The sequence below is a fragment of the Tenebrio molitor genome, chromosome 1 (genome assembly GCF_963966145.1).
Source record: "Tenebrio molitor chromosome 1, icTenMoli1.1, whole genome shotgun sequence".
Lineage (NCBI taxonomy): Eukaryota > Metazoa > Arthropoda > Insecta > Coleoptera > Tenebrionidae > Tenebrio > Tenebrio molitor.
Window position 1 is genome coordinate 46,831,992 of NC_091046.1, and position 19,434 is coordinate 46,851,425.

A 19,434-nucleotide genomic window follows, 5' to 3' on the forward strand; every position below is an offset into this window, starting at 1 on the left:
TCCTCAGAACGCGAATGATACATTCATTTTTCACACCGGTGGAATATTCGAGAATTTTCATCTTATCATATGTCGTAATCGCTCGATTTCTGTGGCATGTTTAAGATAATCGTACCCAAAACACTTGATATTTTATCTCTGTAATCTTCCTTGAAAACAAACTAAACTAGTAAGTCAATAGGTGGGGATTGATATAAAACCGGAGATGCCGGTTCAAAGAAGCAGTAGTAGTGCAACATCCAAAATAAAAAGTACTCTATTAGTGAGTATTTCTATATCCTCTGCAGGTCCCAGTTTTCACGGTACTTTCCAGCAATGGCGCCAGCTTACAAATTGACTTACTTCAACGGCAGAGGCCTCGCCGAAACTTCGCGTTACCTCCTCAAATACGGCGGTATCGACTTCGAGGACGTCCGCGTCGAGCACGCCGACTGGCCCCAACTGAAAGACAGTCAGTACAATGAATTTTCCCCAAGAATCTGTAACGATCGATAACTTGCAGAAACTCCTTTTGGCCAGCTTCCCGTCTTGGAGCACAACGGCAAGAAGGTGGGCCAGAGCATCGCCATCGCTCGATATCTGGGCAAACTGGTCAAACTGGCAGGAAAAGACGACTGGGAGAACCTGGAGATCGACGCCGTGGTGGACACGATCAACGACTTGCGCTTGAGTAAGATATTTTGTCTTTTGGAATTGTCAAAGTGATTGTCTTCTCGCAGAAATCATGGTCATTCGGTTCGAGAAAGACGAGGAAAAGAAGAAGGCAATGACGGAGACGGCCTTGAAAGAGACCGTCCCGTACTATCTCACCCGCTTGGAAGCCATCGTGCAGAAGAATAAAGGTTACTTGGCGCTAGGAAGGGTAAGAGAGTGTCCAAAATTTTGGAAAATTTTGACTTTTCTTTGTAGTTGACGTGGGCAGATATGTACATCGCCAGTATAGCTCCTGGCTTTGACAGTTTCACGGGAGATGACACTTTGGCAAAGTACCCAAATCTTAAGGCTCTGAGAGACAAGGTTGACGCCCTTCCGGCCATTAAGAAGTGGATCGAGGTGCGACCAAAGACTGAATTTTAATCTTTGTTGTGAAAGAGGCTGAAATGTATTATTCTGTTTAAAAATAAATAAACGATTTTATTTTTTGTGACTGTTAAAAAAGTTCAAGAGGCGATCGTACTATGTTGTGAAATAACCAGAAACAAACCAGATGCTGAGCAAATGTTTGCACAATAATAAACCTCTTCATAGCATAATCTTATTTTTAGATATTAGATAATAGAGAGTTTTTGGAGATTATGACGTTGCATCTTTAATAATCACAAAAAGTCGCACTCGCACTTCGGTAGAAAGTTAATTCTCTCTTTCTCACTGTGTTATCTCTAATTCTTCCTTCAACAAGCCACACTACTAAGTACCTAAATAGATACAGCGAAACTAGCGAGATACAGTACATTGGTGTCATTGATCAACAGCAGTTGCTGTTCAAGGTCCAAAGCTGAAGCTACTCCACCGGTGCTAATTCTAACCTCAAAACCGTCACACTTTTCGCCAGTCTTTCAGCGATGGCTCCAGCTTACAAACTGACCTACTTCGACGTCAGAGGCCTCGCCGAAGCTTCGCGTCTCCTCTTCAAGTACGGCGACATCGACTTCGAGGACGTCCGCATCAAGCGCGAAGAATGGCCCCAACTCAAAGAAAGTCGCTACACCGAATCCGCAAAGAATTTGTAATGACCGTCGAGTTGCAGCCACTCCGTTTGGGCAGGTTCCCGTCTTGGAGTACAAGGGCAGGAAGGTGGGCCAGAGCATCGCCATAGCTCGGTACGTGGGGAAATTGGTAAAGCTGGCGGGGAACGACGATTGGGAAAACCTGGAGATCGACGCCGTGGTGGACACTTTCAACGACATGCGCTCGAGTAAGAAATCTTGTCTGTGGAATTTATGTCATTGTTTGCAGAAATTATGCTCTTCCACTACGAGCAAGACGAGGCGAAGAAGAAGGCGCTGAAGGAGACGGCGATCAACGAGACCATTCCGTACTACATGGGGCGATTTGATGCCTTGGCGGAGAAGAACAAGGGCCATCTGGCTCTAGGACGGGTGCGAGTTTTTCAAAAATGTTCCCAAAATTTTGACTTTGTGTTTTAGTTGACTTGGGCCGACTTTTACTTTACCAGCTTCGCTCCCTCTTTCGATCCTTTCACGGGAGAAGACACTTTTGCAAAGTATCCAAACCTCCAGGCTTTGATAGACAAGGTTCATGCGATTCCAGCTGTCAAAAAGTGGATCGCGGAGCGACCCAAAACTGTATCTTAATTTATTTATGAAGAAATAAACTGTATTATTGTGTCTAAATAAACAATTTGTTTTTCTTTTTTCTAATTATGATTTTAAAAAATCACTGCAATTAAATAGTTATTTTTGTTTATTTGATCGATTTGAATGCAATCAAAAAATCGGAATTTGAATTGTCAAATTCACGTTTTCAAACTAAAAATCTCTAAATGTTTAATAATAAATAATAATAATAATAGTTTAAATGTTTTAAGAAAAGAAATGTAACAGCGTAAAATAAAGATAAGGCTGGAGATAAAAAAATAAAAATCAAATATGCATTTTCACTGATTGACTGACTGACATAACCCTACTTTTTCCATTTTCCATTACACAGCGTTAGAGCTCGTGCCAACTCTCATGATCGATGACGCAGAAACCAAAATGCGTACCGAAGCGTCTGTACTATTCGAACTAAAAACGTCGGTACCATTTTGTCACGTGTTACAGATTTTTGAGCTAATTTATGTTGATATTTATTTGGCGAGAAGCCGACAAGTCCTTAGATAATGTCGGACATTCTAATCCAAATCCTTGAACAGTGTAAAATGCAAATTTGCCGCCACACTGAAAATTTGAACTAAACGACCGACGTTTTTACGTTTCACTTATCAAAATTGGGCTCCGCCTTCGCGCAGCTTTTGTCAAGGTCATCGATCATGACAGTTGGCACAAGCTCTACCGGTTGTAATTTTGTGCTGGAATGCAGAGCTGTTACGCGACTGGGACTGGAATTAATTTTAACACACCTCAAAACTAACAACAATATGTGTACAGTACACTGTAAAGCTAATGATGTATGAATTCTACGTTCAAAGAAAGAACCAAAGAAACATGACAAATCATTACATTATGGAGTATCATTTTAGACACACAGACTATCTGTTTTGATATAAATGGAGTACATCGTCACCTGATCACATCAGTAACACACTTGCTGCCAAGGTGAACGCGTATAATACCAAATGGCGTCATCTTACAAACTAACATATTTCCCGACTAGAGGTCGGGCAGAATGCATCCGCTTCATCCTCAGCTACGGCAACCTCGCCTTTGAAGATGTACGAGTCCCTTACGAAGAATGGCCTGCGCTGAAACCCCGTCAGTACCAATCCAAGCAGTACCAACGATACTTAAACCCTTTTTGCAGAAACACCTTTCGGCTTTCTTCCAATGCTGGAACACGAGGGAAAGAAAGCCCACCAGAGCACCGCCATCTGTCGCTACTTGGCCAAGAAAGTGAACCTCGGGGGAAAAGACGACTGGGAAGACTTGGAGATCGACGCCGCAGTAGACTCCATCCACGACGCCATCTTGAGTAAATGTAACATATTTTTGGTTACCACTTCTTTAAAATCGATTGTTGTAGAGGTAAGTGCGCTCAGGGCGGAGACTGACGAGGCGAAGAGGAAGGAGAACATGGAGCTCATCCTTAAAGAGATACTTCCGGATAATCTTGGGCGCTTTGAGAAGTTTACCCAAAAGAACAACGGCTACTTTGCTTTGGGACGGGTGTGTTTTAGTCCTTCTCAAAAAGTAGAGTTTTGTGATGAATATTTTCAGTTGACTTGGGCTGACTTGTTCTTTGTCAGTTTGTTAACTGGTATGGAACAATGGGCTGGAGCTGACGCCCTCAAGAACTTCCCCAATTTGTTAAATTTGAAAAAAAAGGTCTTGGAAAATCCTGGGATTAAGAAGTGGGTCGAGAAACGTCCCGAAGACATCCCCCGCCCCACAAAATAAATTATTTCTTGGCGATGATTCATTGTTACTCACCAAAATAAAACCTTTACGTTTTTGATAAACATTTCCAAGCAGTTTTATTTAGTTTATCCATAACAACTCTCTATCTCTATCTTTGAAGGAATCACCGCTGTTCAAATAAAAGATAATAATATATAAATGTCGTCATGTTATGCAACGCCAGGTGTTTGTGATTCAACTCTCACAAAACGGCACCTTTTTCAAAATCCTTTTCAAAATGGTACCACCGTGCAAGGTAGAATCACGATTGCGCGCTTGGAGAAAGACGAAAACGCTGAAGAAAACAGTGAAGGACGAGGCCTTGATAAAAATTGTTTCCTTATATCTGTCACACTTAGACGCTCTTGTGCAGAAAAATAACGGATTTTTTGCGCTTGGAAGAGCGAGAACCTTCCAAAATCTTGACAAAGGTCTTGAATCTTGACAATTTCAGTTAACTTGGACCGACTTGTACTTTCCCAGCTTTAGTCACTCTTTCGATCCTTTCACGGGAGAAGACATTTTCGCAAAGTATCCAAAAATCACCAGGCTCTAATTTTTTGTTTTGTTTAGTTGGTCGACTTGAACGCCCGCAAAAAATCGAAATTTAAATTGTCAAATTGACGTTTTCAAGTTCTAAAACTTTTCTGTTTAAAATAAATGTAATAAGAAAAAAACTGTATCACCGTAAAATAATGGAGATTTTGGAGATTAAAAAAAAAGTCAAATATACATTGACAACGACTGACATAATGATGATATAACCCTACTTTTTTCATTTTCCATTACACAGCGTTGTCAGTTGTAATTTTGTGCTGGAATGCAGAGTTGTTACGCCACTGAATGAAATTTTATCTAATCTCAAGGCTAATAATGTGTGAATTGTACGAAGAAACATGACAGAGTCATTACAGAATATCATTATTTTGATAGACCAGCTATTTGTTTTGACATAAATCGAGTACATCCTCACCTGGTCGCATCAGTAACAAAGTTACCATCAAGGTGATTGTGTGTATTACCAAATGGCACCCTCTTACAAAGTGACTTACTTCCCCACTAAAGGCTGGGCAGAACCCATCCGCTTCATCCTCAGCTACGGCAACCTCGACTTTGAAGATATACGAGTCCCTTACGAAGAATGGCCTGCGCAGAAAGCCCGTCAGTACCAATCCAAGTAGTACCAACGATACTTAAACCCTTTTTGCAGAAGCACCTTTCGGCTTTCTTCCAATGCTGGAACACGAGGGAAAGAAAGCCCACCAGAGCTCCGCCATCTGTCGCTACTTAGCCAAGCAAGTGAACCTCGCGGGAAAAGACGACTGGGAAGACTTGGAGATCGACGCCGCAGTAGACTCGATCAAAGACTTCGGTTTGAGTAAATCTAACGTACTCTTCGTTACCACTTCTTGAAAATCAAGTGTTGTAGAACTAAATGCGGTCAGAACGGAGATTGATGAGGCGAAGAGGAAGGAGAAAATGGAGCAAATCGTCAAAGAGGTGCTTCCGGATAATTTTGGGCGTTTGGAGAAGTTCGCCCAAAGGAACAACGGCTACCTGGCTGTGGGACGGGTATGTTTGACTCCTTTTCAAAAAATAGAGTTTTTTGTGATGACTTTTTTAGTTGACTTGGGCTGACTTGTTCTTTGTCAGTTTGTTAAAGAATGTCGAACAAATCGCTGGAGTTGACGTCCTCAAGAACCACCCCAATTTGTTAAATTTGAAGAAGAAGGTTTTGGAACTTCCTGGCATAAAGAAGTGGGTCGAGAAACGTCCCGAGGACATCCCTCGTCCCACAAAATAAATTATTTCTTCTTTCCCACTTGTAAAATAAAAAAATTAATAACATAACCCTACTTTTTTCATTTTTAACTAAACAGCGTTGCACTCGTTGCAGGTTGTAACTTTGTGCTGGAATGCATTGTTGTTACGCCACTGGAATTACTCTTATCACACTTCAAAACTAATCACAAAATGCGTACCTACAGCACAGTAGGAAACTAATGATGTGTGAATTTTACGAAAAAACATGACAGTCATTATAGATAGTATTTTTGATGTGAATGAAGTACGTCCTTGCCGGATCGCACCAGTAACAACGTAGAACCGTATCAAATGGGGCCATCTTACAAACTAACATATTTCCCGGCTAGAGGCTGGGCAGAACCCATCCGCTTCATCCTCAGCTACGCCAACCTCGATTTTGAAGATACACGAGTCCCTTTCGACGAATGGCCTGCGCTGAAAGACCGTCAGTACCAATCCAGGCAGTACCAATGATACTTAAACCCTTTTCGCAGAAACCCCTTTCGGCTTTCTTCCAATGCTGGAACACGAGGGTAAGAAATCCGCCCAGAGCGCCGCCATCTGTCGGTACTTGGCCAAGAAGGTTAACCTCGCGGGAAAAGACGACTGGGAAGACTTGGAGATCGACGCCGTAGTAGACTCGATCAAAGACGTCGGTTGGAGTAAATCTAAACGTACTCTTCGTTACCACTTCTTTAAAATCGAGTGTTGTAGAGATACGCGCGCTCAGACAGGAGAGTGATGAGGCGAAGAGGAAGGAGAAACTGGAGGTCATCCTCAAAGAGATGCTTCCGGATCTTCTGGGGCGCTTGGAGACGTTTGCCCAAAAGAACAACGGCTATTTGGTCGCGGGACGGGTATGGTTTACTCCACAAAAAATAGAGTTTTGTGATGACTTTTTTCAGTTGACTTGGGCTGACTTGTTCCTTATCAGTGTGTTGACGGGTGTCGACCATTTTGTTGGAGCTGACGTCTTCAAAAACTACCCCAATTTGTTAAATTTGCAGAAGAAAGTGTTGGAAATTCCTGGCATAAAGAAGTGGGTCGAGAAACGTCCCAAAGACATCTTTCGCCCCACAAAATAAATGTTTCATTTTTCTCACTAAAATAAAACTTCTAAGTTTTTGGTAAACATGTTTTATTTAGTTTAATAACAACTCTCTCTCTCTCTCTTTCTCTCGCTATCTCCGGAGGAATCACCGCTGTTCAAATAAAAGATTAACTATAAATATCCTCGTGTTATGCAACGCCAGTTGTTTGTGAGATTTCACAGCGTTGCCGCTATAAACGCTCCAACTCTCGCAAAACGGCACCTTTTATCAAAATTCTTTCCGAAAATGGCACCACCCTACAAGCTGATCTACTTTGACAAGCCTGGTCGCGGCGAACCCATCCGCCTCCTCTTCAAATATGGCGGCGTCGTCTTCGAAGATGTCCTCATCAAGAGAGAAGACTGGGCCCAGTTGAAACAAAGTACTTAACCTCAAACTCTTGGAACTGCAAGCTTTGATAGATTAGCTTGTAGAGACCCCTTTCGGCCAACTGCCCCTCTTGGAGCACAACGGCAAACGAGTCAACCAGAGCGTCTCGATTTGTCGCTACTTGGGAAAACTTGTCAAACTAGCGGGAAAAGACGATTGGGAAGATTTGGAAATCGACGCTGTGGTCGACACCATCACCGACTTACGCGCAAGTAAGACTTGTAAGATTATTCCGGCAATTTGATTGTTTCTTGTAGAAATCACGATTGTGCGCTTGGAGAAAAACGTAGCGCTGAAGAAAACAATGAAGGAAGAGGCCTTGAAAGAAACTGTTCCGTTTTATCTGTCGCGTTTGGACGCTCTTGTACAGAAAAATAACGGATTTTTGGCGCTTGGAAGAGTGAGAATCTTCCAAAATCTTGACAAAGGTTTTGAATCTTGACAATTTCAGTTGACTTGGGCTGACTTGTACTTTGTTGGCAAGATTCCAATTTTTAGTGAGTTTATGGGAGAGGACACCATTGCAAAATATACAAATCTGAAAGCCTTGATAGACAAGATTCACGCTTTGCCTGGTATCAAGAAGTAAAGTGCAATCAGAGACTGCATTTTGACTTTCAACTGACTTCAAACTGATCTTGATTTTTTGCTTGTCACACTTATCTACGAGAAATCATTAAAGGGAGTTAAAAAATGAGTTGCTAATTTTTTTATCTTTTACATCGCACGTAATTACACTTGACTAGTCCATGATTCGTCCTTGCTCAATTAAAAACATTAATCATCAAACGTGCGTGTTCAGCCAATCAGAACGCTTGCTTTCATCCAATCAAAAATGTTTATCGCGATAAAAACGTCCTACTATACAGCATTCACGATTGTTTGAAATTCGAACTATCTATGAAAATCTGACACTTTATTAGGCAGGAATTCAGGATTGTCATTTGCCATAATAAATCTATTTTAGGTTATAATTAAACCAAACACTGTTGCCAGTTTGCTACATTTTAATTAAGTGAAGGCGTTAGGAACAATAATCTGAAATTTTAATTGAAATTAAGCATACATAACATATTTGTAGCCCAAGAACGTTTCTAATATATTTATTAAAATGGGTAAATTATTATTAACTGAATTAATCACGGAATTGACAAGAAGGCGAATATTTAAAAACGAAACGTCAAATGACAGGACCTGACGCCAATCTAGCAAGGCCTGCTGTGTGTGTAAAACAATCGTGAACGGCTAATCGCTAATATTCTGTCATCTGTCAAAAATGATTAAAATTGCATGCTACTCCTGTCAGATTCTCAAATTGTTTTTAATAACTGTGTTTTTAATGACTGTATTATAAATAAATAATTACCTAACCTATTCTGGAATTAATCTTGCCAAATTTCCACAAAAATGTTTTGCTTTAGACAACTTTACTCATTGATATTTGGGCATTTTTATTCAAAGGTTAAACCCTCGAGTTAAAGCTCTCGTAAGCAATTCGTAAAATTGTCAAAGCAAAAAGTTTTCGTAAAATTGAAAAATATATCCTTCGATAAAGCATCCAGAGAGAAATTTCCGAATTATATCTACAAATGTTGTCAAATCCAGATTTAAAAAAGTACCTTCAGTAGAAACCAAACATTTTTGAAAAGTTTTCAAGTACAAAATGGTTTTGAATAAAATTTTTACAAAAGTGGAACGCTGCGAAACGTTGGTAATAGTTTACCAATCATCAAGAATTTGTCGTTTAATTTTTAGAAATAATAGGAGAGTTTTTAAAAGACGTATTAAATAACCTAGATTACAAGAATTTTAAAAGTAACCAAGAAATGGCGCAAGTCGTGCAAATAAAAGATAATAGAAATCGATAATTACCACGTAGCTTAATAGGTACAAAATGTCAGTTGCTTATCAGGACCCTGACACAAAGCTTCCAAGTAAGCCAAGCATCAACTAACTTTGCCAAAATCTTCATTTTTCATTTTCCAGACATGGCCCCAGCTTACAAACTGACGTATTTCAACGGCAAAGGCGCCGCCGAATGCATCCGCTTCATTTTCAAATATGGCGGCTTGGAATTCGAAGATTTCCGCATCAACTTGGAGGACTGGCCCCAAGTGAAGACAAGTCAGTTGACACACTCCCCAAACCCACTTTGAACGCTTTCTTCCAGAGACTCCTTTCGGCCAGTTGCCCCTCTTGGAGCACGACGGCAAACAAATCAACCAGAGCGTCTGCATCTGTCGCTACTTGGGCAAAATTGTCAAAATCGCAGGCAAAGACGATTGGGAGAACGTGGAAATCGACGCCATAGTAGACACCGTCAACGATTTCCGTCTCAGTGAGAAGAACAGATTGTAGCTTCGTCACGTGCTCATTTAACGTTTGCAGAAATTATGACCATCTACCACGAGAAGGACCAAGAGAGGAGGAAGACCCAGATGGAGACGGCTTCAAAAGAAACCGTTCCTTTCTATCTGTCGCGCTTTGACGCTATTGTCAAGAAAAATAACGGATACTTGGCAGTGGGGAGGGTAAGAGTTTTTCAAAATTTTCGCACAAGTGCCTAACATTTCTTTGACGTTTCAGTTGACTTGGGCTGATTTGTACTTCGCCAGTATGATCCCGTGCTTCGACATGTTCTCCGGAGGTGACACTTTTGCAAAATATCCAAATCTGAAGGCTCTGCAGAACAAGATTAACGCCCTTCCGGCCATCAAAAAGTGGATCGACCAACGACCCCAAACTGATTATTGATTAATTGTATTAGACAAAGTGACAAACAAATAAAAACTCACAATTGTAATTTTTTTATTGTTCTTCAGACTCTTTTCGTAAGATTCTTTTTGTTTTTTTGTTTTATTTTGTCTGTTTCTTTTACACCCACCGCTCTAAACCTAAATATTTTTTCAATTAATATTGACTGAGAAAATTATCATCATCATTAGATATTTTCTGTGTTATTCTTGTTGACTTGTGGTGAGAATGAATATCATTTTTTCTTTGTAAATTGAATAACAATGACAAAAATATTTTATCCGATAAAATCTGAAGAGTAATGGTAAACATTAGCCACATACTCAAATTAGAGGAGATAAGAATGAAACCTATAATAATCATACGTTGCGTACCACAGCACCAGTTACTCTAGAACGTTAGTAGTGAAAGGTTTAGCGCAGTTGGTAAAAGAATTGTTATTGAAATGGCCCCAGCATACAAATTAATTTACTTCGACGGCAGAGGCGCCGCCGAACTCACTCGCTACCTCTTCAAGTACGGAGGCATCGACTTCGAGGATGTTCGCATCAAGCGAGAGGACTGGCCCCAACACAAAGACAGTCGGTACTCAAAGCTGTGAAAATCTCGGATTAACAACAGTTTTGCAGAGACTCCCTTCGGCCAGCTTCCCGTCTTGGAGCACAACGGCAAGCAGGTGGGCCAGAGCCTGTCCATCGCGCGGTACGTGGCGAACCTGGTGAAACTGGCGGGAAAAGACACTTGGGAAAACCTGGAGATCGACGCCGTCGTCGACACCATCAACGACCTCCGCTTGAGTAAGAAAAACGCGCTGTAGGGAATCACCTACAAAGTGTTTTCGCAGAACTGACGCCCATATACTTCGAAAAGGACGAGGCGAAGAAGAAGACTTTGGTGGACACCCTCAACAACGAGACTTTCCCGTACTACCTGGGGCGTCTCGAGAAGATCGCCCAGAAGAACAACGGATACCTGGCGCTGGGTCGCGTAAGTCAGTCCCATCCGGAAAATGTGTCGTTTGATTTCGATTTTGCAGTTGACGTGGGCTGACATAGTCTTGGCGACTGCTGCCCCCATGTTCGACATGATGTCCGGAGGGGACACGCTCGCCAAGTACCCGAAGCTGAAGGGCCTCAAGGAGAAAGTGGAGGCCCTGCCGGCCATCAAGAAGTGGATCGAAGTCAGGCCCAAGACTGAGTTTTAATTCTGTATTGTCGAAATGTGTAAAAATTGAAAAATAAACGTGCGAAACGAGCGAGTTGTTTATCATTCGGCGAAACGCCGGCTTGCGGTTACGCAACGAGAGAATTTGGAAGTGTAATTGTTGATTCACGAATTATCGCGTTTTTTATTTTTGTTTGACCTTATCTGCGATGCGAATCAACCTTGACTTAATAACTTTACAGATAACTGCCGCTATGGCAGCCAAATTATCTTCGTTATGGATATTGAACGGTCGAACTGTTGGACAGGTTGTATGGATTATACGCGATGATCCGAAAATATTTGAGATGCAATGCGAGGTCAAACAACAATCGCCCACAAAGGAAACACGCTATAAATAACGTAATAGACTTAAATTGCCAATAAGAGTTTTATGCTAAATCATCGTGATTGTACGATTTGTGTGGGACGCACACTTTTTGACAGATGATGAAACACAATTTTCCCAGGTTGTTTATGGACACTGGTGCATGATGATTTTGGGAAAATTCCGAGCGTTTTTCGAACAAATGCAATCAAAATTTAAAAGGTGTTTATTTACTGTTCTGCGAAAAGATTTATTTTAGATTTTTGTTGATTTAAAGTGGTACTTGGTGTAAACTGACGTGTCCAATGACTGGTATTAAATGAGTAATTACTTTGTAAATCAATGTTGTGCAATATTATGGAAATATAGGACAGAGAACAATACCCAAAAAATATAAATACAAAAAATTATCACGAAATATTTAGTTGTTGGTGTTACGTATGAATTTCCATATTCTTAGTGGTCTAATTTGCATAAAAATTAAGTTACATTTATAATTCCATTGTTACAGGACCTTGAAAAGACAACGGGATTAAAAAGTATCTGAAATTGGATTAATCTCAGGGAAAATTTTTGAGTAAATTTACAGAATATCTCTAAGTTGTCTTTTCAAGTAATGAAGCGAAAAATCGCGATTTTGTAAAGGTTTGACGAAGAATTGAGAAATAAAAAATTCAAGATTACGCTGTTATCACAATGACCTGCAACCCATTTAACACCGGTGTAACAAAATTATTTGCAGAATGCAAATATTTATTAGCATACAAGATGCGATTCGTTATCGTATTGTTTCAAAATGTGTTATTCAGATTAAATTAAAACAGACTAAAACAGTAAAAACTCTGCAAATTATTGTATGACAAAGATATGACATAAGAGTCATAAGACTTAACCGCCAATGTTCCAAAAGCACCGTTAGAAGTTTATTTGCGTGTAAGAATTTACAAGGAGCTGTGGGAAGATATTGAAGAGTAAAAAAGTATGCAATATTGTTGATAAGATATTAGTTTGAACGATGATTAAACTGTATTTGAAATGACATTTGTTCTGGCGGGATTGAACCGTGGGTAATGCAGATTTCGGCACACGTCTGACCATTTGACAGTTTTGACATTGACAGATGTGAAAAATTATACAAAAAAATCACCCAAAGAAACTACTCTTTCCCATGTTTTTGTAAATTGTGATAACAGTAAACCGACGATTACGCTAATATAAGGAATCAACCACCTCTCAAGCTAGTTAAATATGATAAAATTATTTTCCCTGAAACAACAGAAAAAAGATGGAGAAGCCTCGCCGCGACCAGGAAATCAAAAGAAAGCCTCTGCAGCCCAGTTGAGAATCACAAAAGGTTGTAGTCGCCTCGCTACGCCCCACTAGCAATCATCCGCTCTCTTTTCCAGATATAAACGAGTTGAATCTGCCCAAGACTTGCACGACTGAATTCCCCGACCCGGACGATCTGCTGTCGTTCAAACTGGTGATCTGTCCGGACGAGGTTCGTCGCTCTGTCGTTCCGTCGAATGAGGCTAATCGTGCGCTTTCAGGGCTTCTACAAGACTGGCCGTTTCGTGTTTAGTTTCAAAGTGGGGCCCAACTACCCGCACGAGCCCCCCAAAGTCAAATGCGAGACTCAGGTCTACCACCCCAACATTGACCAGCAGGGTAACGTGTGTTTAAACATCTTGAGGGAGGACTGGAAGCCGGTGCTGACGATCAACAGCATCGTGTACGGGCTGCAGTATCTGTTTTTGGAGCCGAATCCCGAGGACCCCCTCAACAAGGAGGCGGCAGAGGTGCTCACCACCAACAGGAGATTGTTCGAGCAGAACGTGCAGAAGGCGATGAGAGGAGGGTATGTTGGCAGTACTTATTTCGACCGCTGTCTCAAGTGATCCTCGTATGTGTAAAGAACTATTTATAAGTTTACTGTTTTATGCCTGTTGACGAGGACACTCAAGTGATTCTTGCATACCTAATTTACTAATTTTGTTTATTAAAGCTATCATTATGTTGTTTTGTTTGGCTTTTTTGTCAGCGTTCGCCACAATCGTTGGATCTATTCGATTTGTGATCATCTCACTCCATAAAAATATTTATCACCTGACGGTGTGTTGTAATTTCTTCTCAGTGAAATGTAACTGATTTAATTAAGGATATAGATAATTTTCATAATAAAACTCTACAAGAAATCGAAGCAATGCTTTATTAAAATGCAATAACTTAACACCTCTCATATAGAAATAATGTAATTTGCTACACTGTCTTTCCCTAAGACAAGAGAAAAAGAATATCCATTAAACTAAATGTAAGACAGAAATACAGTCCACAGGCTTACACAGAACAATTACAATGGACCGTGTGTCACACTGGAAATAAACAGTTTTTATTTAAATCTATATTAGGTAAATTTAAATTGTTTACATCCGTGTTTTTTTTAATAAAAAGGCACTTAATCAAAATTAAAAAAGATTAAGATTACCAACTGTACAAATAATCACTTCACTTGTCATAACAGTCAATTTTACATTCAGTCACAATAAAATTTTGTTACGAACTCGAGACTCGTTCATGAAGGTTTCGGAGTGCCAAACTTGAAGGATGTGGGCACCTCGTGCTGTGTAAACATGAAACCTGCAACGACAAAAAACAAAAAAAAAATCACTTCTGCACCACCGTCTCTCTCTCACCTCCCGACTGCTCGATCCTTTTACTCTCTTTGGCTGCCTTTCTCTGGTCTGCTAACACGCAAATGTCCAGCAGATTCTTCTTCTGCTGCTCGGTTAGGTTGGCCGTGAGGGCGTTGTACCACTCTGGCTGCATTCTCTCTAATCCTGCAACGACCGACGCACGTCAGCCACCTCACTCCTCCCCATTTGGCATCCCACTTACTTGTCATGACTTCCTTGAAGACGTCGTACTCGTCGATGGGACAGTTCTCTTCGTCCAGCGGCGTGGTGTACGCCTCCAACATCGTCTCTTCGTTCGGCTCGAAATCCGAGTCGTCGTCGTCCGAGTCGTCTTCGATGTCGTTGATCGTTCCGGTGATTGCCATCCCGGCGGCGTTGCCCGCCGAGATCGCCCTTCTGGAGATGTTCTCCAGGTATTCCTGGCCCTGCTCGTCGATCTCGTCCTCGTCCGAACTGAGGACCTCTGCAAAACAACGATCAGTCCGTGCACGACGGCGGCCGCGTCGTCGGCGCTTACCCCCTTCGACCTCCCCGTCCGAGCTATCGCTCTCCTCCTCCTCCGCTTGCTCTTGGGCTTTAGCCGCGTAAGCCCTCTTCAGACCGTCAAAGAGCAAAATGAACGAAGGTATCACACGAGGCACCATCTCTACCAAACAATTCGGTTTATTATCCATTGTGATCAAAGTGCACAGTCCTAAAACGCACAATTTCCTATCGTGAATCCCGAGGAAGCAGTCGGTGTCGTGCAACCACTGCTTTATGAAACTGTCCGTGAAGTTGGCCATATTCTCCAAAACGGAAAAAAGCAACCCGGGGTTATAGTAGAGAGCGGCGATCAATACTTGCAGACACATCGTGCGCAATTCGCTAGTTTTGACTTCGCGGAGGAGTCTGGAGGCGGCCAGTTCGACGAGCATCGGCGCCGCTTGGTCCACCTTGCCCTGGCACTGCAACAGCACCACTTCGAGCAATTTGGCGGCGTGAGATTCGGCGTCCTCTCCGCAGTCGTTGTTCAGGACTTCTTTGCACATGTTGTAGATCGCGAGGAGGCGCTGTTCGTTGCTGAGGAAGGCCGGCGTGTCGATGGTGATGTAGTTGTGCAAGGCCGGCATCATGTCGGTGAAGTGGTCGAGGCCGTTCTTGATGAAGACCTGGGGAAGCGAGTCAAAATCGCGGCCTGAATACCGTCTCCGCTACGAACCTGGTACAGTAACTCGAACACCCTCCACATGTCCTGCGATACGTGCTTGCTGGTGAGGTCGTAGATCAGCGCCAGGACCTCTTCGTAAAACTCTTTCACCTCGTTCTGCAGCACGTGCACCACGACCTGGAGCACCGTCGGCTCCAGCAGCATCATGATCTCCGGCTGCTCCTCCATCACCGTCAACAGCGTCTCGATCGTGTTGAGCAGCCCCATCGCCGTGATCGCCTTCTCGTCGGAGCCCTCGTCGGTGTCCAACACCTGGTTGAAGGTGGTCGTCAGGTGCTGGCAGATCTCGACGGCGATGGGGGCCAACTGTTGGGTGTAGACGCACACCAGTTTCTGCATCACCCCGGTCACGTCCTCGTTCTCGGTCTCCCTGATGATGGTGAGCAGCTCGTGGGCGACCTGCTTGACCTGGGGCTCGATGTACTTCTGCGACTTCTCCTGGTAGTTGAGAAGCGACTGCAGCGCTATCGCCGCCTCCACCTGAAACTCCACGCTGAAAATATCGTCGGACACGCCCGCTCTCGCGCCTACCTTCACCGGGAGGTCCGTGTCGTGGAGGAGGGCCCTGACCGTCAAGTTCACCGCTTCCATCAGGACGTTCTCCTGGCGGAAGGGGAACTCCGCGAAGTAATGCAACACCCAGCACGCCCTCGCCCTCATGTGTCCTCTGTCGCTGTTGAACTCCGGAAACACGTACTTGATGAAGAGCTGGTCCAGCTGATCCCTATAAACCTTCTTCCTGAGGAGGACATCCGCGAGGGAGCCGACCATGTGCAAAGCGCCGTCTTTCTGCGGCGGCTCCGTCACCGGATTGGTCAGCACCTGCGTCACCATCGTCATCGCCTTCTGCAACATGTCTTTGCGCTTCTTGCAGGACGAGTGCAATAGAGTCTGCGCTGCGGTGACGGGAGACACAAAATCTTCAAAAACATCTGCAACGAAACAATTTCAACAGTCAGCACTCGACTCCACCAGGTCGAAATCGTACCGAATTTCACGCGGATGTATTCATGGGGGTCCACGGTCCACAGCTCGTGGTCTTCGGGCGAGTAGCTCATCAGCGGGAAGAGGACGTCCTGGATGATGGCCGGCATGTGGGGTTTGAGGATGCGCCACGTGTAAGCGTGCGAGACGGCTTGGTTCAAATAATTCAGCGTCTGCTGGAGCACCCTGGGTGGTACCCAGTGACCCGATCTGTACCCGTCCAGTTGTCTCAACAGCACCTCCAGCACGCCGCCGCTGAAGGTCTGCAAGTACCATTCGGCGAACTCGTTGTATTCTTTGGTGACCAAACCTGGAGAACCGTAACGCTCGAACATACGGTACAAGATGTGGAGGGCCCACTTTTTGCATTTCCACCAAGGCAGGTCGGGGCGCTCGTCCTCGTCGGGCTGCAGGGCGGCGGGGGGCACCGGTCTTTCCACCACCTGCACGAAGGATAAAACCCTTTCCTAAATGCATTTTCTACTAGACAAATTTTTATTTCCGATCGAGATGACAAATCGAAGGAAAAAATCTCTGATCGAACCGTCTAACCTTGACACGATAAAATAATGCAAAACGTGGATGCAGTTTCACCTTGGTATGGTAAATCTTTACGTAATCGTCGGCAAATAACTACAAAATGAGGAAAAAAACCACGAACGTCAAAGTAGCCATCTTTGTTTGCAAGACCAAGCTATCTAACGTGACCCTCCGTGCAATGGCTTGTGACATTGAACTAAATATTTTTTTAAATAAATCTCATTTGCATTTTTAATAGAGCGCAACTACATATTCCTTTATGATCTGTTGCGCTTAACCTTGAACGTAAAATACACGGTTTGGAAACTGTCAAATACATGAACGATCATTTGTTTAACCCTTGCCAACCCAACAAAAATCGGTAAATCCCCTAGAAAAACACCAAACCACTCCACTTTCAGCGTACATTTTTTCGACCCAATTCTTTCGTACCTGCCGACAAACTTCCATCCACTGCGCAAACGCCTCCTTCGTGATCAGATCCAGCGGTAACATGTACTGGGTGAGGGCGAAATAAATTTTCAAACCCTCTTTTTGCAAGAGCACGGATTGGTCGGAAGCGTCTGGAAGAATGCGAACTATCAGCTGGTAGAGCTGCGGCAGGAGTAGGTTCATCGCTTCGTGAAGGGGCCCCCTTTCGTCGGCCTTCTTGTACTCGAAATTTTTCACCAACTGATAGAGGCACAAAAGGGCGCCGTGCCACCCGCTGGGATCCGGATTCGACAAGTAGATGCTTATCTGCGAAAGAAGAGAAGATCGTCAATGGAGAGCGACGAAATTGGCGCCTCTTTCGGCGGGTCACCCAAGGCGATAACCCGCGACCGTCACCGCTTATCACGATTACGACCAAAAGTAAACTACAAAGGTGATTAGGGCCGATTAGCTCCGGTGGTATCTCAATTGCTTTCTTCTAACATCCGGATTGTTGCCCTTTGTTCTCTGCTTATCAGTAACTTTTTTTTTGTACACTGGGTAATTACCGAAAAACGCACGGTGGTCGGAGACTCTTGGGGCAAGGCTTTTTCGACGCATTTGCAAAGTACTTGGGTTTTTGGGGTTCTGGGTTGAGAAGAATCGTTTAATTCTCGGAAGTGCCCTCGCCCCCATTTGTCTCCTAATTGTTGTTGCTTTTGAGAATTTTTTGTTAAGACGAGTTGCCATTTTGCAAAATGGCGCCGATTCGCTTGAGATGTTGAGCGCCATCTTTACTGAAAAGAGCGAAGCTCGAGATCTGCTCGCATTGAAGATGATTCTTCTCTTCACGGAATTGGTAAAATGGTGTGCAACGTGCACGATTAAGCGGATCGGGTGGAGGTGAGTCAAGAGCGGGTGATTAATGTGTTGGGATGCAGCTCGCGTCTTAATTGTGGGTGTTTGCAATCTAAACATTCCTCCACTCCCGCTGTTTGTTATCATAGAATTTAAAGTTAAACAATAAGCAATGAAACCGCGTCACGGCCCATGATGAATCAGCGCGGAGTCGGCCTGGCCACGAACCTTGTCGACGATCTGGGTCCACCTGCCCGGGAAGTCGTGCTTGACCATGTTGTTGACGCAGGTGCAGAGCTGGGTCCGGATGAGGTCCGGGGCGTGGACGACGGCGTCGACGATGCTGTCCCTGATGAGCGCCCGGTCCTGCTCGTGTATGGCGAAGGGCAACTGCTGGCCGCCCTCGACCTCGCGGTCCTGCCAGCTCTGCGAGATCAGGTTCTTCAGGTAGATGGCCCCAGCTTGGCGCACCGGCATGTCGCAGTCGCCCATCATCACCACGGAGAGCAGCGAGGGCGCGAACCCGATGATCTTGTGGATCTGGGGAGAAAGAGTCGGTCATTGAGCGGCCGAAGCGCGAGCACATGTTCACCCAACCTGCTCCAGCTGGGCCTCCGCTTGCTGCCGCTGGTTCGGGTCGATGGTGGCCCTCAGCAACTCGGTCAGTTTGCGAATCTCCATCGTGGCGGCTATTCGGTCACTTTAATTTTATTCCACAACTGTGTCGGGGGTGAATCGAGAATTATTCGGCCGTCAATCGCCCCGCACGGTTACATTTGACATAAACGGTCACGTGACCGGCAGCCAACTGCGGAACCGCACAATGCACGCTTTTCCGTCGCCGGCTCCACGGCTGCCAACCCGACCCGGACTCGCGCCGATTTTGCCCAAACCGCCGAACCGAAAATTCACAAACTCGACACGTCGCCCCACAAAAAATACAGTTCACCAGAAAAACTCATAAATAACACCCACGACAACAAAATTGTCCCAACAATTTTTGCCGAAGCAGTTGGTTACACTTGTCAACAAGTTCTGAGTGAATGATGTCAGACCATTTAAAAAAATGCAAACACATAACTCTTCAACA

General features: G+C 43.8%; 8 protein-coding genes and 1 long non-coding RNA gene across 11 annotated transcripts; 7 read left to right on the top strand and 2 right to left on the bottom strand.

Moving 5' to 3' along the window:
• Positions 1 to 103: 103 nt before the first annotated feature.
• On the top strand, positions 104 to 2,381 carry LOC138133980 (uncharacterized). Its single transcript, XM_069052064.1, has 9 exons — positions 104 to 262; positions 314 to 451; positions 503 to 670; positions 720 to 862; positions 910 to 1,076; positions 1,502 to 1,698; positions 1,748 to 1,915; positions 1,957 to 2,099; positions 2,148 to 2,381. Exons 2-9 carry the CDS (start codon positions 316 to 318, stop codon positions 2,313 to 2,315), a joined length of 1,290 nt encoding a protein of 429 aa, XP_068908165.1. The 5' UTR covers positions 104 to 262; positions 314 to 315; the 3' UTR covers positions 2,316 to 2,381.
• Positions 2,382 to 3,244: 863 nt separating this feature from the next.
• LOC138139778 (glutathione S-transferase-like) lies at positions 3,245 to 4,142 on the top strand. The gene is made up of 4 exons (XM_069060259.1): positions 3,245 to 3,434; positions 3,484 to 3,651; positions 3,703 to 3,845; positions 3,897 to 4,142. Exons 1-4 carry the CDS (start codon positions 3,299 to 3,301, stop codon positions 4,074 to 4,076), a joined length of 627 nt encoding a protein of 208 aa, XP_068916360.1. The 5' UTR covers positions 3,245 to 3,298; the 3' UTR covers positions 4,077 to 4,142.
• Positions 3,293 to 4,816, bottom strand: LOC138139806 (uncharacterized). Its single transcript, XR_011162381.1, has 2 exons — positions 4,763 to 4,816; positions 3,293 to 4,712 (listed from the first exon to the last, which is right to left on the bottom strand). It is a non-coding gene; the product is annotated as an uncharacterized lncRNA (long non-coding RNA).
• A 157-nt stretch (positions 4,817 to 4,973) lies between these two features.
• Positions 4,974 to 5,927, top strand: LOC138139784 (glutathione S-transferase-like). Its single transcript, XM_069060272.1, has 4 exons — positions 4,974 to 5,237; positions 5,287 to 5,454; positions 5,506 to 5,648; positions 5,701 to 5,927. Exons 1-4 carry the CDS (start codon positions 5,102 to 5,104, stop codon positions 5,878 to 5,880), a joined length of 627 nt encoding a protein of 208 aa, XP_068916373.1. The 5' UTR covers positions 4,974 to 5,101; the 3' UTR covers positions 5,881 to 5,927.
• Positions 5,928 to 6,053: 126 nt separating this feature from the next.
• Positions 6,054 to 7,014, top strand: LOC138139767 (glutathione S-transferase-like). Of its 2 annotated transcripts, XM_069060245.1 has the most exons (4): positions 6,054 to 6,327; positions 6,377 to 6,544; positions 6,597 to 6,739; positions 6,788 to 7,014. In XM_069060245.1, the coding sequence occupies exons 1-4, from the start codon at positions 6,192 to 6,194 to the stop codon at positions 6,965 to 6,967; spliced, it is 627 nt and encodes a 208-aa protein (XP_068916346.1). In that variant the 5' UTR covers positions 6,054 to 6,191; the 3' UTR covers positions 6,968 to 7,014. The 2 variants fall into 2 exon arrangements, with proteins under 2 accessions (XP_068916346.1, XP_068916338.1); XM_069060237.1 differs by having other exon boundaries at positions 6,597 to 7,014.
• A 107-nt stretch (positions 7,015 to 7,121) lies between these two features.
• LOC138139757 (glutathione S-transferase-like) lies at positions 7,122 to 8,060 on the top strand. The gene is made up of 4 exons (XM_069060230.1): positions 7,122 to 7,355; positions 7,408 to 7,575; positions 7,621 to 7,763; positions 7,815 to 8,060. Exons 1-4 carry the CDS (start codon positions 7,124 to 7,126, stop codon positions 7,950 to 7,952), a joined length of 681 nt encoding a protein of 226 aa, XP_068916331.1. The 5' UTR covers positions 7,122 to 7,123; the 3' UTR covers positions 7,953 to 8,060.
• Positions 8,061 to 9,154: 1,094 nt separating this feature from the next.
• LOC138134068 (uncharacterized) lies at positions 9,155 to 11,372 on the top strand. The gene is made up of 9 exons (XM_069052169.1): positions 9,155 to 9,297; positions 9,350 to 9,487; positions 9,534 to 9,701; positions 9,752 to 9,894; positions 9,950 to 10,114; positions 10,512 to 10,698; positions 10,747 to 10,914; positions 10,962 to 11,104; positions 11,154 to 11,372. The coding sequence occupies exons 1-9, from the start codon at positions 9,258 to 9,260 to the stop codon at positions 11,319 to 11,321; spliced, it is 1,320 nt and encodes a 439-aa protein (XP_068908270.1). The 5' UTR covers positions 9,155 to 9,257; the 3' UTR covers positions 11,322 to 11,372.
• A 1,348-nt stretch (positions 11,373 to 12,720) lies between these two features.
• Positions 12,721 to 13,848, top strand: UbcE2M (NEDD8-conjugating enzyme UbcE2M). The gene is made up of 3 exons (XM_069060283.1): positions 12,721 to 13,002; positions 13,055 to 13,149; positions 13,199 to 13,848. Exons 1-3 carry the CDS (start codon positions 12,897 to 12,899, stop codon positions 13,544 to 13,546), a joined length of 549 nt encoding a protein of 182 aa, XP_068916384.1. The 5' UTR covers positions 12,721 to 12,896; the 3' UTR covers positions 13,547 to 13,848.
• msk (importin-7 msk) lies at positions 13,841 to 19,205 on the bottom strand. Of its 2 annotated transcripts, XM_069060079.1 has the most exons (10): positions 18,942 to 19,197; positions 18,573 to 18,884; positions 17,508 to 17,813; positions 16,540 to 16,978; positions 16,083 to 16,483; positions 15,543 to 16,031; positions 14,859 to 15,492; positions 14,544 to 14,804; positions 14,342 to 14,485; positions 13,841 to 14,285 (listed from the first exon to the last, which is right to left on the bottom strand). In XM_069060079.1, the coding sequence occupies exons 1-10, from the start codon at positions 19,023 to 19,025 to the stop codon at positions 14,221 to 14,223; spliced, it is 3,135 nt and encodes a 1,044-aa protein (XP_068916180.1). In that variant the 5' UTR covers positions 19,026 to 19,197; the 3' UTR covers positions 13,841 to 14,220. The 2 variants fall into 2 exon arrangements, with proteins under 2 accessions (XP_068916180.1, XP_068916170.1); XM_069060069.1 differs by having other exon boundaries at positions 14,544 to 15,492; positions 18,942 to 19,205.
• Positions 19,206 to 19,434: the final 229 nt, after the last annotated feature.

Bases quoted from the DNA above. Each gene is read 5' to 3' on its own strand.
- LOC138139757 (XM_069060230.1), top strand. From the start codon at position 7,124: ATGCAACGCCAGTTGTTTGTGAGATTTCACAGCGTTGCCGCTATAAAC. The intron at 7,356-7,407 runs GTACTTAACCTC...ATTAGCTTGTAG, and splicing joins CTGGGCCCAGTTGAAACAAA to AGACCCCTTTCGGCCAACTG. The intron at 7,576-7,620 runs GTAAGACTTGTA...TGTTTCTTGTAG, and splicing joins CATCACCGACTTACGCGCAA to AAATCACGATTGTGCGCTTG.
- LOC138139784 (XM_069060272.1), top strand. From the start codon at position 5,102: ATGGCACCCTCTTACAAAGTGACTTACTTCCCCACTAAAGGCTGGGCA. The intron at 5,455-5,505 runs GTAAATCTAACG...CAAGTGTTGTAG, and splicing joins GATCAAAGACTTCGGTTTGA to AACTAAATGCGGTCAGAACG. The intron at 5,649-5,700 runs GTATGTTTGACT...TGACTTTTTTAG, and splicing joins GCTACCTGGCTGTGGGACGG to TTGACTTGGGCTGACTTGTT.
- LOC138139767 (XM_069060237.1), top strand. From the start codon at position 6,192: ATGGGGCCATCTTACAAACTAACATATTTCCCGGCTAGAGGCTGGGCA. The intron at 6,328-6,376 runs GTCAGTACCAAT...CCCTTTTCGCAG, and splicing joins ATGGCCTGCGCTGAAAGACC to AAACCCCTTTCGGCTTTCTT. The intron at 6,545-6,596 runs GTAAATCTAAAC...CGAGTGTTGTAG, and splicing joins GATCAAAGACGTCGGTTGGA to AGATACGCGCGCTCAGACAG.
- UbcE2M (XM_069060283.1), top strand. From the start codon at position 12,897: ATGATAAAATTATTTTCCCTGAAACAACAGAAAAAAGATGGAGAAGCC. The intron at 13,003-13,054 runs GTTGTAGTCGCC...TCTCTTTTCCAG, and splicing joins CCAGTTGAGAATCACAAAAG to ATATAAACGAGTTGAATCTG. The intron at 13,150-13,198 runs GTTCGTCGCTCT...GTGCGCTTTCAG, and splicing joins TGGTGATCTGTCCGGACGAG to GGCTTCTACAAGACTGGCCG.
- LOC138139778 (XM_069060259.1), top strand. From the start codon at position 3,299: ATGGCGTCATCTTACAAACTAACATATTTCCCGACTAGAGGTCGGGCA. The intron at 3,435-3,483 runs GTCAGTACCAAT...CCCTTTTTGCAG, and splicing joins ATGGCCTGCGCTGAAACCCC to AAACACCTTTCGGCTTTCTT. The intron at 3,846-3,896 runs GTGTGTTTTAGT...GAATATTTTCAG, and splicing joins GCTACTTTGCTTTGGGACGG to TTGACTTGGGCTGACTTGTT.
- LOC138134068 (XM_069052169.1), top strand. From the start codon at position 9,258: ATGTCAGTTGCTTATCAGGACCCTGACACAAAGCTTCCAA. The intron at 10,115-10,511 runs TGATTAATTGTA...CAGTTACTCTAG, and splicing joins AACGACCCCAAACTGATTAT to AACGTTAGTAGTGAAAGGTT. The intron at 10,699-10,746 runs GTCGGTACTCAA...ACAGTTTTGCAG, and splicing joins CTGGCCCCAACACAAAGACA to AGACTCCCTTCGGCCAGCTT.
- LOC138133980 (XM_069052064.1), top strand. From the start codon at position 316: ATGGCGCCAGCTTACAAATTGACTTACTTCAACGGCAGAGGCCTCGCC. The intron at 863-909 runs GTAAGAGAGTGT...TTTTCTTTGTAG, and splicing joins GTTACTTGGCGCTAGGAAGG to TTGACGTGGGCAGATATGTA. The intron at 1,077-1,501 runs ATCTTTGTTGTG...CCAAAGCTGAAG, and splicing joins CGACCAAAGACTGAATTTTA to CTACTCCACCGGTGCTAATT.
- msk (XM_069060069.1), bottom strand. From the start codon at position 19,025: ATGGAGATTCGCAAACTGACCGAGTTGCTGAGGGCCACCATCGACCCG. The intron at 16,484-16,539 runs GTACGATTTCGA...GTTTCGTTGCAG, and splicing joins ATACATCCGCGTGAAATTCG to ATGTTTTTGAAGATTTTGTG. The intron at 16,032-16,082 runs GTAGGCGCGAGA...GTGGAGTTTCAG, and splicing joins ACACGGACCTCCCGGTGAAG to GTGGAGGCGGCGATAGCGCT.